At 40.4% G+C, this 18,124-nt stretch overlaps 1 protein-coding gene across 1 annotated transcript in view; it reads right to left on the bottom strand.

Moving 5' to 3' along the window:
• Window positions 1-1,074: 1,074 nt before the first annotated feature.
• The window catches only part of exoc4 (exocyst complex component 4), a 153,606-nt gene continuing 136,556 nt past the window's right edge, over window positions 1,075-18,124 (bottom strand). Inside the window, exon 20 of the mRNA XM_084710580.1 lies at window positions 1,075-1,477. Coding sequence (XP_084566706.1) covers window positions 1,240-1,477 — 238 coding nt within the window. The 3' untranslated portion in view covers window positions 1,075-1,239. The remainder of the gene's footprint in view (window positions 1,478-18,124) is intronic.

Genomic DNA, 18,124 nt, shown 5'->3' with positions numbered 1-18,124 from the left:
GTCCAAGACAATCGCCTTTTATCTTGAGCTGGAGTCATGGTGAGCGGGGGACCGCTGGTAGTCGGAGTGTGAGTGCTGCATTTGTTGTGTCTTTTAAAAAGTGTAAATTGACAATATAGGTTACCTTACGACACAGATACATGGGGAACTATACTTGCAAAGTTTGCAGTTCTCTTGGTTGTCACCTTGCTTCCCAATTAGAGTGAGTCAGTGCTGCATACGCTGATATATATATATTTATTTATATATTTATAAAATCTACATGCCCACAGTTGGAAGAAAGTATATCTGTGTCAACCCTCGACTACAATGAGTTCCATCACATCAGGCGAGATGAAATGGAGAAGACACACTCTCCATCACCAGATTTCACACACATTATGCTCTATGTCTAGAGTAAGCCTCTATTTCAGTGTTTTCTAACCCAGTTCTTAAATGTCTCCAGTACTGAAAGTTTCTGCTCTATCCGTCCTTACTCTTAAATATGTGACCCAATTATCTGCTGCACATGTTCCTGCTAGACAGAACTGAGGGAGTACAAACAAAAATGTCTAGGATAGATTGGTGATTGGGAAACAGTTATTCTCTTTCACTCTTTTTTTTTTAAAGGGAAGGTTTGGTTTGTTTGAAGTGTGGTTATATGAGGTACTTATCAATAGTCAATCTATTAGCGACAGTAGAAGCAGTAGTAGTAGTAGCCTGAAGAAGCAGAGACAGGCACCAGCATGGATGAACTGCTGTGGACAGGGTCAGCAAAAAAGGTACTTTAGCCACTTAACAAAAGGTCCACCTTAAAAAGTCTATATCACTTTCAGTGTACACCTTATTTTAGATATTACTTTGTCATCAGGCAGCCTTTTCTGAGAGGAAAACATTTTTAGAAAACAGGATTTGTTGGTCTAATGCTGCCCCGATCTACTGGTTAGTTTGTGTTATTGTGTGACTTTGGTGTTTAAAAATTATACTTTGGATTCACAAAGTAAGGTGGTGGGAATACTGTAAATATATCATACAATTTAAGTGATACATTTTTTTAGGTGGACCTTTTTTAAGGGCTAAAATACCTGATAGATTCCATGCTGGTACTCCTTTTTGCTTCTCTTAACTGGGGGCACGCTGACCAGTATCTACTGAAACTAATACACCTCATACAACCTTACATCAAAAAATCTGAACTACTCCTTTAATCTGATTTTGAGGCATCTCGACCCCCCCTCTGGACACTGCCTTGTTATATTATTACACTGTAGTGATCTTCTTGTCCTTGGTGGCCTGTTTGATGGCGGCCTGCTCACAGATGATCTCCTTCAGCCTCTGCAGCCGGATGTTCTGGGTGCTCAGGTCGCCTACACCCGTCTGGCTGCGGTGGAGCAAAGACAGGGCATTGATGTACTCCAGCTCCGTGTAGCGAACGCCTTGGTCCACCACCAGATTCAGCAGCTCATCTGCAGTGTTGTACAGCATCTCGTAGTACTGCCTGGATGGAGAGAGACGGGAAATAAAGTGAGAGGGAGAAAATGATCATGAAGAAAATAAGTGGATGAACAGAGTAAAGAAAAGGATAGAAAATCGAGGGGAAAGCGGGGAAGAGAAAGAAAAAAGTCAATAATACTTTGAATTCCCGTTTTGCATTTTTCCAGTGTAGAATCAAAAGAAGCAACAACAACAAAGGGAAAACACAAAAGCCGAACTAACTGCTGTTGCTGTCAAGCCCAATTTCCTTAAAAAGGACTTCAAGGACCTCACCCCGCCGCCACCGGGAGCTGAGGGTAGACGGAAAACATTCACCGGCTACAAACTACTGAGACCGTTTTAATGAAACACTGTTGACAGAGCCAAAATAGGAAAGAGGTGTGTGCAGAATTAATAGCTCTTTAACCAGAACCTGACGCCACAAAGGGGCATTTGGAAAAGACCATGAAGTACATACTGATAAAGAAGGGGCACAAAGGGAACGTGGGTATTTGTGAATAACTCACACTTTCCGTTGGTGACTAAAGCATCAGACATAAAGGTCAAACGTGCCAGACAGAAGTGAGGGGAGAGAGTGTGTGTATTTGCTTTTTACAACCCTGACTGAAAATTAAAAACAGAATGCAATGATTTACAAATCCCTTTTGACCTTTATTCAACTGGATAGATAAGATATTCAATATTCAAACTTTATTGGATTTTTTTTGTAAATATACACTGAATGCCATACGTGCAACACCTTCAAAAAATGTTGAGACAGAGTCATGTTTTACCAGCTGCGTTAAAGTGAAATTCTTTCTCATTATTACTTGATATATGGCTTCAGTTGCACAGCAGTGAGGAGTCTTTTTTACTTCATAATACGCCACTCATTGTCAATGGGAAACAGGTCTAGACTGCAGGGAGACCGTTTTATTAACTGCAGTCAGAAAACGTCTGGATGGCAACATATGTTGCTCCAAAACCTGCATTTACCTTTCACCGTCAATAGGGGTTACCCAGATGTAATAGTTTTGCAAAGCCCCCAAACTATTTTAGAATCATAGTTGTATATGTTGTCTGCATTTATTGAATTCCGATTGCATATTTAGTGGTTGACCTCCTCCTGTTTTGAGGATAGGATATAACATCAAATTAACAGAGGAGTAAACCATATTTTGCCATAAATATGGATACTAGTAGGAAGTTATATGCAACTTGTCATAAACACAATTTACACATTCCTGTGCAGAAAGCACCGCTGGAGTTAAGGTAATGCACAGGAGAGCATTGGGATGCAGGACAGACAATTTTTCTTTGCTTGGGGGCAAAACAGGTCAAATACCTTGGCGAATGTGTGTGTGGGTGTGTGTGTGAGGGGGACTGTGTTCGCCAGACAACTATGCTCTAAAACACTCTCAGGAACAGCAAAATGCAGGCGAACACTAGAGTACATTTTACCATTACCTGCCTCTGGCTACGGGACAAATGCAATTTTATGAAGAGACACTAAATGTTACAAGCAAGAGGACAAAAGGTGAGAAACTACATACTGTACTTTACCGTGTACTGAGAAAAAAATGAGAATAAAATGGGACAACAGTGAAGAATTAATGTCTGGACAACACTTGATTCCACTTCATCACAGCGAACATCAAGTCATTGCTGTCAATACTGTATCGTAATTCAGTTCGCTGATGTTCATATTGTACATATGAAAACCAGTGGAGGCCTTGGGCAGGGGGTAAAAACTAATATACAATTTCTAAAGCATTGCAATTTTTGGATTGTTTAGCACTGATGTAAAGTAAATGTGATTTCAAGCAGGCTAGCTAAAGCATCCTTTCACTTTGGTGTGAAATTTAACATTGAAGTTACATGCAGGGTTGGGTCAGATTGCTCTAAAATGTTGTTAGCTGCTGAATACAAGTAACATGGCAATTTTTGCAAAATCAATTGGATTAAAAAAATGCCATCTGAATTCTTTTAGATTACTTCATCATCAAATATTGAATATATTGCAACTTCTAAGTTCAACAAAAGCCTTTTTTTTTAAACATCTCAACATTTTCAATGAAAATAAAACATATTTTTGGTTAGTGCAGTTTTTTTGTCCTGCCAGGTAAAAGTGGAACACTTGTCTAAGAAACCCCATATGTCAGACACACTTTTCACAAGTTAAAGGCACATTTCTTATCAGTGAAAAAAGTTTCAGAATATATATATTTCAAAGACGGAATAAAAAATCTAATCAAGAAAACTTTGACAATGTAACTATAATCACATTTTTCAAATGCAATCTCAGAAAATTTTAGTTACTTCTTTTCAGCAATCTGATTATGTAATTCTGATTATGTGAAACCTGTTAGTCCCTGACAGTGTTTATATGGAGGGCTGAACATCCTGCTACGCCTCTTGTACAGACAAGGTGTTATGCCTCTCCACGTGACAAGGGTAGCATCACGCTTATCTTAATGAGTTTGTCTCCCTGTAACACTGGAAATTCTCTGAATGTTGGGCTGAAGACGCTTCCTTTACTAGAAATAACTTGCCACCTTGGCCAAGGGCAGATGCCAGTCACTCATCAGCAGCGGCTCCTGCTGCTTTGTGAAGCGGCCGTTCACTGAAAAGAGATAATTGCAGCTCTGACGTGGCTGAAGGAAGGCCTTGGAGGCGGTAGGTCCACCTGTTTTCTACTCTTACTTTGTGCAATAGCACAGGAAAAGAGTGATTTATAATTTATAATTATAATCACGTCCATCTGGAGAAAGGGGGTTTAGGTCTCTGTTATGCCAGAGGTAGATGAAAGTAAATGGAGTCAAATCTTTAGTGGTTTCTGATATGGCGCAGTAAAAAGACACTTTGGTAAGAAAAGATATTTTTATCTCATTTGTTGAGCTCCTCCACCCATCCAAGACCCATTCCCTTCTTGAGATGATCATTTTCGATGCTAACGAGGCGTTAATGAGCACTCAGGGAGCTTCTGTTCCAAGGTATTTTATGTGCTGTCATTGTGGAGGTTCAACAGTAAAAAAAAAAAAAAAAAAAAAAAAAAAAAAGATGTGGGTTACAATGAATGGGATGGAGATGGAAGGATACAAAGAGTGGGGAAGAAGACTGATGACTGAAGAGATGAGTGAGGAATAGAGGTGCATAATATCTGTTTTTTGGCCTTCCCCGTACAAGTAATGCCCTTGGCCAGCGAAGCATTTGCATTCTGTCTCACTCTCCATCCTGCTCTCAATTTCTCTCCAAGGTCTTGTTCATTTTTTCCATCTCTGAGCTCATTTCATGAAAAAGCTTGTCAATATTGATGAGGGTCACATTGGTTCACTCTTTAACCGGGGGCAAGACAGAGGAGAAGTAGAAAAAGCGGCGAAAAGATGTGTCCCACTTGTGGGTTTATCTCATAATGAAATGTGCAGTGTGTTTGTCTTATCTGTGTCTAAATGTTAGCACTGTCAAATGTGTCTCTTTGAATCTGTTTGTGTCTGCACAGTTTGTGTTTAAGTGTTGCCGCATTTACCTCACCGCAGCAAAACACCAGCTCGAAAGCATTACCATTTCATTCCCAAGACCCAGCGATTACCTGCACGCTTGAGGCAAATCACATCGTTATGTGATCTAATGGGAAAAACACATATAACCAAAAAGAAAACACAAATTCCTTTTGTTGAAGGAAGGAGCTTTGAACAGAAGGCTTCCCTCTTTCAAATATATGTCCTCGGCTCTCAATGGGAAACGGTTTAGCAGAGGAAAGCAACTGTTGATTGTGAACAGAGCAATAAACAGGAGTAGAAGCTGAACCTGACTAAATGAGTGATTCATTCTAACTCTCTAAAGTGGCATAATTATCTGTGCAGTAAATGTGTGAGTAAGTTTAGTTTGATTCTTTAGTTCTACAGGATAATTCTACAGAGAATTGTGATGTTGATTGGAGAGTCTTCAGGCGGCACCTAAAGGTCCGGTTCCTGAATCAAACTAATGCAGGAATGATGATACTTCTACTTTCTCTGTCTGTGTGTAAATCTGATGTTTTCACAACACAGATGATGAAAAAAGGCAAGTTTTGCTACTAAAACATGCTCATGTAGGCTGATACAGGAATTTAGTGTGGTACCTTGAACTGGAAAAAAAGGAGGGAATTGTTGAATATTTGAATATATTCTTAGGGGACAGCCCTAATATGGATGTCTTACAAGGCACTGAATATCAAATGATTTAATAATGTAGGCGTTTCACAGTTTGTCATAGGTCCAGATTTGTTCCTTGTCAGTCCACATTTTGGCAGACAATGTGCTACTAGATCACCAGTCACTAAAACAGGAGGAGAACACGTTTTTTAACCAATGAAATGACTCACACAATCGTTCGCAGCTGTCAATGCTTTGAACAGCGTTCACACCAGAGATGAACGGCTCCAGAGCTCACCTGACAGAGGTCTGGACATCTCTTTGATGCAGACCCGAGAGCAGCTGTTTGATCCACACCAGAATTCAAGGCGCACCAGAATACAAGTCAAAATAAGGAACCATCCGTTGGACGCCTTGTGTCCATCATAGGGGTAAATAAGTTTAAGTCAAATAAGTCAAGAATTCGAGTCCAGCATTCACACCAAACTAAACAAACAGCATCAAGGGGGTAAACACTCCGGGGTTCAGTCCAACCAGACTAAACAAGGCTGGTGTGAATCTGTCCTAAATTGCCTGTTCATGTGACAATGAGTTTGTCTGTCTATTTGTTTCAGCCCTGTGACTGACTGGTGATCTGTCCCAGATGCATTCGTGTGATGCCCAGTGTGAGGCCAATTATTGTGTATGAATAATGATGGATGGACATTTAAAACCTAAAAAGTAAGCATCGCCAGTACAATAAAAGTTCTCTCCAAGTTCTTGTTGTTGAATTTGTGTAGGCTGACTGACTGACTGACAAGTCTTTAGACTCAGCTTCCTCTTTCAATTAAGAAAACCCGTCTGGTAGACTGGTAAGTTATGCATACAGTGGGAAATTAACAACAAACAACCCTGCTAAAAACTTAAAAGATGACTGTGACCATTTTGACAGGCAGCAAATTCTGTTGGGATAGTTTCCTCCAGTCTTAAAAACAAGTAAAATAGTAAAAGTAGCTGAAAAGCTTTGGAATCCATCTGTTGATGCAGCAGCCAGCAAGTGGAAATAAAAAAAATACCTCATCAGTGCCATAAAACAGGGCTTAACTACAGTATAATAGCAACTATAATTCACCTGGCTGTGATGCGTTTAGGACAAATCCCACACCGGATTGGTTAAAAGCAGATCTACTGATGCTCCTTTATAACTGATGACTAGGTACTAAATCCACTGTGCAGTTTCTTTCTGTACACTCTTAGAAATGAAGGTGCTAACTTAAACTGTTTGTGGTTCTTTGGCCTGTCCCGACATTAAGGGTTATACCTAGAACCACTTGTGAAAGGTTTTACCCACAAACCCCTATGAGAGGTTCTGAAGGAGAACCCCTCTATGATGTAATGGTTCCACCCAGAACCCTCTCTGGGGGTTCTATCCAGACTCTTTCCTACTTCTAAGGGTTTTATCTAGAACCATTTTGTATTCCAAGGGTTTTATCTAGAATCTACCAATGGGGTTGTTAACAGAATCCCTTTATATCCCAAGGATTTTATCTAGAACCCACCCAAGGGTTTTACTGAGAACATTTTCATATACCAAAGAACCTTTTTAAATTCCAAGGGTATTATCTCAAACAAGGCCAGGGGATTCTACAGAGAACCTTTTGTATTCCAAGCAAATTATTTAGATCCTACACCAAGAACCGTATTCCAAGAGCTTTACCTAGAACCCATCTAGGGGGTTCTTCTGAGAACCCTTTTATATTATGGTACAAGGATTCGAGGATTTCAACAATCCTTGAAGAACTCTTTCTTCCTAAAAGGGGTTTTCAGATGAAAATGTTTCTTAATGGAACACTTTATTATACAAAGAACCCTGGACTGACCTCACTTCTTCAAAAAAAGGTTCTTCAGAATCAAAGGGTTCTGGGCAGTGCCTAAGCCCTTCAAGAAGAACACTACGGGAACCCTTCATTCAAAGAGTGTAGCATGTAATATCAAAACAGCAAAGCTTCATCCACAGGATGACGGTGGACTAGACTGTCAGCTGGCTGTTTGTGTGTCTGAGCCACGAGGACAGCTGGCAATCTGGCCTCTGTTCAGTACAAAGGGGAGGGGGCTGATTCAGAAAGAGAAAGTGTAAAGAGTGTTTGTGTGCAACTGTGTGTGTGTTTATCTTTGTACGTGTCTGAGTGATGTATGTTAGTGTGTGCTGAAAACACTTTCAAACAGTTCATTACCCAAGCAGTTGGAAAGCCATTTGCCAAACTGGGTAAGGGCTGTTAATAAGATTAAAATCTCTCGGCACCCCACCATCAAGAAAGAACCCCTAGTGACAAACACGCGTGAACACACAAACATACACACACTTCTTTTTATCATTAAAGATGCAGCTAGTTAATGAAACCTGCATTCTTCTTTTGCCCAGAAAACCAAAGTGAATTGCTGTTTTGTTTGCTTTCTTCCTTAAAGTCTTTATTTATGGTCCTCAGACTCCCTCTCTCTCTCTCTCTTTCTCTCTCTCTCTCTCTCTACACACACACACGCACAGTAATTTTACCAATTTCCACCTGCCTCCACCACAACAGCACCGCTTTAGTAATCAGTGCATGTGTGTGTATGCGTGTCAACATGCCTCCATGGTGCGCTTTCTATTAAATTTTAATTAGCAGCCCCCCTCTTTCCCTGTATACAAAGAATATTAAGTAAATTTATGATGCATGGATGCAGCACAGAGCAGACAGATATGTATGTCAATGGCACAAGAGAGACGGAGACAGGAGGAAAAGTGGGAGAGCGGAAGGAAAAGAGACAAAGACAAAGAAGAAAAACAAGAATCAGCACTATTCATTCCCCCTCATTTCCAGCGTGTACAATATTAAGGCCATTACAGGCTGCCTCTGTCAGCGTGTTTGGAACAACACATTAGTTAGTGAGGGAGAGATGAGGTGAGGAAGAAGGTGGAGGAGGAGGAGGAAGGAGGAGAGACTCTGTGGATCCATCAGCTGGAAAGCAAGACTTGTTGCTGCAGTAACAGATACAGGGGATATTGACTGTAACTGCACGGCTACACTTTATTTGAAAATGCATCTCTGCTTTAGAACTCTATCCACATTAAACTGATGTTTCTGACACCAAAAACAGTGTTTTTCTAAAATGGTCCCCAAAGTGGAAACATTTCAAAACCCTGACCTGACATTTTAGTGCAGACGAAGAAAACAGTTCTTCAGGGAAACAATTACTTAAGTCTTGTCGGGGACCATGTGGCAGTAAAGTCAAAACTTAAAAGTCTCTCTGTTGCCTCTCACCTTTATATGATCTCTCATTTTAAATGTCACTATAACCAATCACACGATGCAGATGCCATTATGCTGGATGGTGCTTTGGACAGCCAACTTTGTGATCATAGAATAGCAGTGCCTGGTTAACATGGCACCCCTCAAGATGAAGCGGTCAGGCGTGGGAGAGCTTTCTTCTCCTCTCCTTGTAAAGCGACTATATTTCACTATGCACTTGATTTTACTTCTGTCACATCTTTGAGTTTTGTTTACAGTTAAAAAATCTTTCTTTCACTGCTCTGACAGTCATTATTTCTGACTGCTGTGCATCTGGAAAACTGGTAGCCATGAGCTGTCCTGACCAGTCTTATCTGCAGCATAACTGCACATTAAACAGGGTTTGTAATATGGTGATTAAGATGTTTATTCTTCTGCTTTGATATGTGTTAATACAATATGAAAATAAAGTTCATGTGAACTTTGCCTCGTTTTGTGGAGAGTTAAAAAAGCGAAGATAAATCTTGCAACACCTTTGGCTCTCAAAGAAGACAGATCTTTGCATAAATGCATGCCATTTTCATAGTGTCAGATACATGTAGGAGTGAAAAGTATAATTCTTGCCTCTGAGATGTAGTGGAGTAGAAATAGCAGAAAAAAGAAACACTTAAGTAAACTACATGAACTTCAAATCTGTACTTAAGTACTGCACTTAAGTAAATGTTCCCCATTTAGTTACCTTCAACCACTAGTAACTGAATACAGAAACAATATAATGAAACTAGCTATCTAGTTGAGCTAAAATTACATATGGGCTGAGGGAGAATAGCAAATTAAGTGCCAGAAACAGCACAGTAGCTACTCCTTTTTATGCCAGGGACACACCGCCTTCCTCTGCCTGTGCATGACGGCTACATCTCTGAACAGCTGACACCAAAAACAGCACTTGTTGCCAAAAGGTGACGTGTGCAGCTATCGATTAATGGGGAAGTTAATTTAGGCAAAAAACAGGGTTAAAGTAAAATGTACTTAACAGAAAAACAAACTGCCTACAATGTGCTTGAAAACACGCTGTGAAAGAGCCAAAGTTCTAAAATGACAACTCGGACAACACCCAAAACCAAGTTCATGGCTATTTAAATGCACTCTCTGCCATAGACACTGCCATGGACACTTGTCAATCACAAGGCAGCCACGCCCTAAAGAATACCCTGCTTTATCGATCATTTTACTCCAGTGGCGCCTTAATTTACAAAACATCATACTGTGTAGAAGAATACTTGAAACTAGAACTTAAGATCATGGAGTCGCCCCCTGCTGGCCATTAGAAAGAATGCAGGTTTGAGGAACTTCTTCATTGGCTTAACTTTTCAGTCCCAGAGGCCACATCCACTTCTTTTTTACAGTCTGTGGTGTGGATGTGGTTTCAGTCTATATATCCCTCTCGCTGAAGCATCTCTCCCTCCCCTCCCCTCATCTCTTTCTGCCTCCAAAGCAGTGCGATTGTCTCTCTTCTGGTAATGAGGAAAGGTCTGCAGAGACACTGAGACTAAAGCTTCATCAGCAAAGACCAGTCCCATCATGCTGCGCCACGCACAACAAACACACACGTATACAAACACACACACACACACACACACACACACACACACACGCTCTCCCTGGGTTCATCAGCAAAGACCAGCGTCATCATAAACACTCACACACACACACGATGGATAGACAGGCTTCATCAGCAAAGACCAGTCTCATCATACTGCATCTTGCGCATGCACACACACAGAAAACAGGAGCAGAGGAGGGGAGGGGCTGGAGGAGGAAGGGAAGAGAGAGAAAAACAATTCAGCAGAGGCGGTGCAGGTGGTTGGACGGTAACAAAGAAGCAAAAAAGACAGGCAGAGAAAACTGAAGAAAAAGGGACTGGGAGAGAAGGAAGAGAGAGATAAAGAGAGAGACGCAAGGTGACAGGAAGGGAGACAGAAGTCGAGCGAAGTGACAGTGTACCGAAGCCAGGCCTAAATACAAACAGTTTTATCTGTTGACACCCACTACCTCCTGACACGGCCGTCAACTGTACTTATTACCACATTCTCTGTAGACGCACCAGCCTGTCACCTCGACACACACACACACACACACACACACTGGGTTTTAGACATACACACACAAACACACTAAACCAAAGACAGTTTATTTGCAGATGCACACACACCGAATCTTCAAGACACACGGAGGCTGGGGCGGTACACTTCGGGACAACACGTAGTACACAAGGCTCTTGTACAATTCACACATGTACGCCCGCACACGGTGGTAATTTCCAGAAGCAGACAGGTGGGTGCGATGGGCTGAACTCGGGGGCATTTCCACAGTGAGCCTGTCAGACTGGTGTTTAGCCTAGCTACGGGCTAAGGGGCTCGCGAGTTAGCTAGGGATGTTATGACAGCACTGCAACCTGCCCACACGGGTCACTGGGCAGCTTGGAGCTCCATCGTATGTGTGTTTGTATTAGTGAGTGCGTGTTATGAGTTTGTCATGTCTCAGTGTATGTCTGGAAAAACATACCTTAAATAAAAAAACTGCTGCGCCAGATGTAAAAGATATTTATACAGACAAGCAGGTACACATTTATTTAAATTTACCTTAGGTGTAGGACATTCTTGTGTACATGCATACATTGTTAACTGGTGTGCTGCAGTAAGAAAGTGTATACTACAAGAAATACACTTGTGTATACTTGAATGCACTCATTCATAAGTTCTCTAATGATCCTATGATTTGGCAGTGGAGGTCTGAAACAGCTAGCATTGAAACGGTTGATCAACAGAATCAAACTATTCAACAATTTATTACACAGCTTTGTTAAATGTTAAACTAGAGATGTTAATAATTTATCTTTACTCACAATTAATCTTTAATTGATTAAAAATGTATTAAAGATACTGTTAAGTAACAATAAATGTGTGTTTTGAGTTTGTCACACCAAAGTAATATGTTATTAACCACCCAGCCAAATTCAAATGATTCAAAAAAAATCCCTAAGTATTGATATTAGGTCTCAAAATGAAGAAAAAATTAGCAGTTTTCTCTGCTCTGAAACACTGGGGGTGTGTCCACTCCACCATCTCAGGGTCAAACACCACTACAACTTGAAAACAACTTGAAACACGGACGCTCCATAGCAGATTTATCGGACATGTCCAGACATGTTGGAGCCGCCAGAGCCAGAGGACGGTGACAGGGTGGTATGTTTTTTTCCTTCTGTCTTTGGGCTGTTGAAACTGAAGTAAGCTGGAGTGAACTGCTGGGTTGATTTGGACTGAGAGAGGAGCTGAGGTATGTTCATACCTGACCGTTAAGGAGGAGGAGGGGAGGGTGAGGCGGTCATTAAAACAAATGTTTTTCTTTCTATTTAAGGCTTTAAGGTCATTTGCTAACCTGGCTGCGCAGCAAACAGTATGTGCTTAGATTTAAAATTGCAGTGAAAGCTACTTAGACTCTATTTATCTAAGGTTACTAATTCTGTTGGGGGACAAAATAAGTCTAAAATTTATCAGGAGCTGAAATGGACTGTTGCCAGGCAACACAAAAGTTTTTTTTTTAGTTTTGTTGTTGTGTTTTCCTCAGAACATTTTTTCTTTTCAAAATAAAAGACTCACCAACAACATTGCCGTTATGTCATCCCTGCTTAGGTCAAGAGACCGGAAATCAGCCTCAAGAAGAGAGACGGACACAGAGAGGTGGACATATAGGACAACGAGAGGTGATCAATGGACCGACAAGGTTGAGGACGCAGTCAATACACACACATACGCGGACACACATCCACAGATGTGACACTGCAGTGACACACAGTCCTGCCGAATAGGACAGAGCCCCTGAACTGTTGCTGAGCAGATGGTGTGTGTGTGTATGTCTCCACTTGTGTGTCGGTGTTTAGGTGTGTGTGTGTGTGTTTGTGTTTGACCTTGACCCACAAGCTGATATCACTGCCAAACTTCTGACTGAGAGACAAGAGACCGCCATAGGACCTTGCAATACACACAGACACACACATATTTGAGTTTTAACACCCTGTGCAACCTTAACAAGTGACATACTGTAGGTTTTCAGTGTTATACTGTATATAAACATGGTTTCGGCCACAAGATGGCACTGTTTCCCCATCCTTCTTTAAAATCTTGGCGAAGGAGTGGAGTGAGAGTGTGTGTGCATGTGAGAGAGAGTGTGTGTGTGTCTTCAGGAGTTCTGCAGTGCTGGTTACCTCTCCTTAGTTTTAACTCAGATCAATGGTTATTACTGTGCCCTTGTCCAGGTCTCTCTCGCCGTTCCCTTTCCCACACTGGCACACAGCCGCAAAAAAAAAAAAAAAAAAAAAAAAAAAAAACACAGCGAAAACACACACACAAGTGCACGCGCACGCACACACACACACACATATAAAGGACATAAAAGTACATGGGTACGTGGGGAAGCATCTGCAGCCTTTCTCAAAAGCAAGCTTCCTGCTGTTATCACTTCCTTTTCTCATTTTACTCTTGTTTCTCCACAGGTGGTAATAAAAAACTGATGAATATTCTGCTTTTAGTTTCTCCTACTCATACTGCTTTTTCACTGGGGACTGCAGTTAGGCAATGTTAGTTTTCTCAACATCTTTACAACAAAACTTATATATTTCAAAATGCTACCTATAGGTATATACAGTATGTGTACATGCAACTCAAAAAACAATGTTTCAATATCTATGGCATACAGAGGGTTCAGCTGTTAAAAATTCACTTTGTCAATAAGTGGTGCTTGTTGCATATAGTCTTTGTATTTTGTCTACTTTTAATCTGTGCTGCACCACTTCATTGAATGTGTTTGTTCTACATCATTTCTTCTTCTTCCTTTTTTTTCTTTAACAATTGTCCCTTAAATAAACTCATGCAAGCTCTGCCAAATAGATTCGATATATTAGAACCTCAGACTTTTAGACCGACCAACTCACACTTACAGCTTGGCATGTTCGATATATAAATGCAGCCTGGGAAGCAGACAAATCTGCAAGCTCATGCTTCATTCACTCTGGCGGACATGTCTGTTCACCCAAACAAACAACAGATGTCAAACAGATTCCCACTAGCCTTGGCTCTTGTCGGGCCAATCACAACTGTTTATTGTCTCTGTCAGGAGTATGCCTGGAGGAGATCATGTGTTTGGTTGGATGTGCGTGTGTGATTGTACTAGTATTCGCTGTCTGCAGCCAAGTCTCACATACTACTGGACCCATCAGCCTAATATGTAATGTACTGTGTCCATTTATGGCTGTATGCTCAAGGACATATCGGGGTTGTGGTGATTCACAGTTTTTGAAAAACTATTTTTAATGACTGCTCTGTTTTATACCAACTGCTGACTCCATACTTCTCGTAACTGGCCGGTAGGGGCAGCATGTCATCAGCAACTGCTAGGCTAAAAACAAGGCTAGTCTGTTGCAGGACACATTTAGACCTTTGTTGTGGCTCAAAAACCGTCATGCATAGAATAGTTTTGTCTCATCTTAAAACCAGGTCATCTGCAGATTACTTCCATGCTGATTGAATAAAGTTAGGCACGATATGAGATGAATTAAACCCCAGAAGTTTATACAGTTAGGTGAACCAAGCATCTTAAATATTATAAGACTATAGTATAAAAAAGCATTTCATTAAAAAATGCTGCATCTATACATCTGCATAAGAAAGCTTAAACTATACTACATACGTGCCATGGGAATTTCAAAAGATTAAGACCCCAACACTATACTACACAAAAAACTTTGCAAATCTCTGCTGGTCGCATTTGGCAATTGTGGTGGGATTGCACCCCTTGGAAATCAAAAATGAACTGAGAGACTAACTCACAGTGATGCCTGGCTAATATTAATGCCATACAATGTTAGAAATTATTGTAGATCAGAGTGTACAGCTTTTCAAAAGCAAACCTGAGATATTACTTGTGGCTTTGCACCATTTCATCTTATTCTCATCATCATATGGTCACCTTCGCTTGCAGGTGTGAACTACGTCTCACACATTATGAATATTCATGTTCTAAACATAAATATGGTGATTTCAAAATGCTGATTGGCTTGGCTGAGTTTCTGTGCATGGATGAGAGCAAGTGATGCGCACTACACGTGTGTATGGGGGTTCGTGTGTGTGTGTTTGCAAGAGTTGGTGTGTCTTGAAGCCGGAGGCCGGCCAATCCAAAAAGCCATGAATCTGTAAACAATGTGCTGTGCAATTCCCAATCAACACCTCCACACCACCCACGCCTCGTAATCAGAGAGAGCGGGAGAAGGAGAGAAAAGACAGAAGAGCCATCACTGGCATTTCACCATAATCAGAGTTGACAGAGGGTAGAAATAACATACTAATCAATGGTCCTCTACATCCAGTACAGTTCAGGTCATTTCAGTTTACTTCGTTGTGTGTGTGTGGTTTCTTTACTGGAGGGAAACTTGGCTTGCAACACCGGCATATTACAAATGTCCAAGCACAGGCAGCACATAGACACCCATCCACTCAAACACATGACACACTCATAATGATTCCAAGAGCCGTGAAAAGCAGCTAATTAACCCTACAGGACAACACAACAACATGGCAGACATGGGTAAACACAGTTTACAACAACGGGAAGGTTTGGAAAGGTGCAGTATAACAGATAATTGAGATACTCTACTAACATAATCTGCCTGAGCCATTTTCCTCTGACATCATTCAGGATGGGGAGCTCAAATGTTGTACTGTTGTGTTCATGGTTGAAAGTCATATAAAAAGGTAAAACAACATATTTGATAACCCATTAGGTACAGTAGCTAACATTAGCTCTTGGTGATGTTTGCTGTTGTTGTTGTTGTTGGTGATGTGGGTGACGTTAGCTAGGGGATGCTAATGATTACTGTTGTCTCACAGTGGCTAATGGACTATCAAATCTGTTGCTTACCTTGAAATATGGGTCATATCCCTCCAGATGTCCACTGTCTTTTCGAGTGCTGATGAATCAGGAAGTAATGAACTGATAAGGATTTGTCAGATTAACTATGTTTATGTGACTCGCAACCTGTGACACAAGAGTACAACATTTGAGCTTCTCATCTCGAGCATGACTTTAGAGGAAAATGGCCGCTGTGTGACTATGATGAATTGCTCAAAACCTGAATGTTGGCTTTAAGCAGGTCTTGTACAGTCAAGACTTTTAGGTCACGGCCAAAATGTAATGTTTTTGTAACAACTGTATGTCGATGTGCTTTTCTAACAGAGCAAAGGTCCTATTTTCATTTTTCAGAAATAGAGAAAACTGAGGTGTTATATGAAAATCAAGCTGATTAAGTTTTTCTCCTCTCATACTTTTCCTCATATTTAATTTTCTTCCCTTTCTCTCTGTACCTTTCTCACTTTCATCTCTCACTCTGCTGTATTCTATCCCCTGTCCATGCTGTCTCCAAGTCAATTCAATGCCTTTTCCTGTGAAAGACATCTTTTCTATAACTTCCTTTCACTTTGCTTTTCAATTTTCCTCCCCCTAAGCCCTCCCTTCCTTCTCCATCTTTTCCATCACCCTTCCTCACACACATTCTCTCCTGTCAAGGACACAAGCTTCTGAAAGATGGAAAAAAAAAATCATATGAATACTATGAATCAACGTTCTTTTTTCAGTCTTCTCTCTTTCTACCCTCCTGCTCCCTGCCTACCATCTTTTTCACAAAGATATCTGAGCGCTGATTTCCCCCATGCCTGTCAGGACTGGACAGGACTGGGAAACAGCAGGTAGACTCACAAAATATATAAACGTATGAATAAGAAATTAACACCAACAACCGTGCACACACTCAGTGTGGTTGACAATCTGTTTGACCATCTGTCTGCCTCGTGCATTGACAGAGTTGCTGTCTGAACTTGAGGACATTGTGCATGTCTGTGTGTGTCTGTGCAGGTGTGTAGTACGATCTAAAGAGAAAAACACATCATCAGCCAGTAAGTATTAAAATTTGTACTTAATGTATAATTTAGACTTATTACACTGATTATCCCCTTGTGGTGTAGAATTGGAATCTAACACATGAATGTGTTAAAGTTAATATTTGATAGATTATCATCTTGTTTTTCAAGGGAGAGTCCTGTGATATCACCATGACAACAGTACAACTCAAGGGAAAAAACAGCGAGCATGTTTAAAGGGCTTGGCAAGAAAATGGCATGACAATTCAGAGACATATCCGCACAAAATATCTTCAGCCACGTAACTTCAGTCCAAGGCTATGAGCCTTTATAAACCCACACTGGTGGATAAACAAGTCAAATGTGCTCAGTTAAAATTTTGTTGATTAGTATTCATTGATTTCGGGAAAAAAAATCAAAACAAAACAAAAATCATGCCAAAATCTCTTTGTCTGGTGAAGCGGACATCGTAAGTTAGATGACAGTTATTAGCCATCTCAAAGCATTAATAAATCTATCAAGTTTTAAAAGTAGCTGCCTCATCACGCAGCTGCTTGTTAGGTGGGAAGACAAGACAAGATAATACAAGGCAAGAAAAGAAAAGAAAAAGAAAAGAAACAGAAAAGAAAAGGTCTGAGGAGACCTTTTTTTCTTGTATTAAGATCAGAAAAAAGACTGAGTGCATCGTTCCCAATTAAATGGAAAAAACATAAATACAGAATAACATGTATGTTTATTACATTTTAGGACTAAATTTTATTTCAGTGCAGCTCAAAGTTGTGTGTGGATTCAGGGCACATAACCGATTAACTTGCCTTGCTCCATTAAAATGTTCTTAAATTTAACAGAGCTTAACTCAAAGAAAATATCTACTCCTTCTTAAAGATAATCTTCTTCTTATGATTAATAACTAATTCAGTGAACGTTTAACATAATTCGATATTAATTTAAGTGCAATAAATAAAAAAGCTTCCAAGATAATGCTCATCCACCTTAATAACTCAGTTTACACATTTTTAGTCCTTATTTATTAAAACAGAGTAAAATTTCTGAGTGAAATATGACTGTCAGTGTAGCAGAAGACCACAGTAATACATTAAAAGTCTGTTCTGTCAGATATTAAACATTATCGGTGTCCGATAAACAATAACGATGCATCAATAATGACTTATGCATTCATTTTTATATGACATGAAATAATGCGTCAGTAACACATTCTCAGCTTAGATGACCAAACACACAGTTCAGGGTTCACTTTCTTCTCATTGGTAGTTTTACAACCAGGAGAAATATCTTTAAGCAAAATCCATTACAGTATCACAGA

Source organism: Lutjanus erythropterus, chromosome 22 (genome assembly GCF_056507025.1).
Source record: "Lutjanus erythropterus isolate fLutEry1 chromosome 22, fLutEry1.hap2, whole genome shotgun sequence".
Taxonomy (NCBI): domain Eukaryota; kingdom Metazoa; phylum Chordata; class Actinopteri; order Lutjaniformes; family Lutjanidae; genus Lutjanus; species Lutjanus erythropterus.
This window is presented reverse-complemented; position numbering and strand designations above follow the sequence as displayed.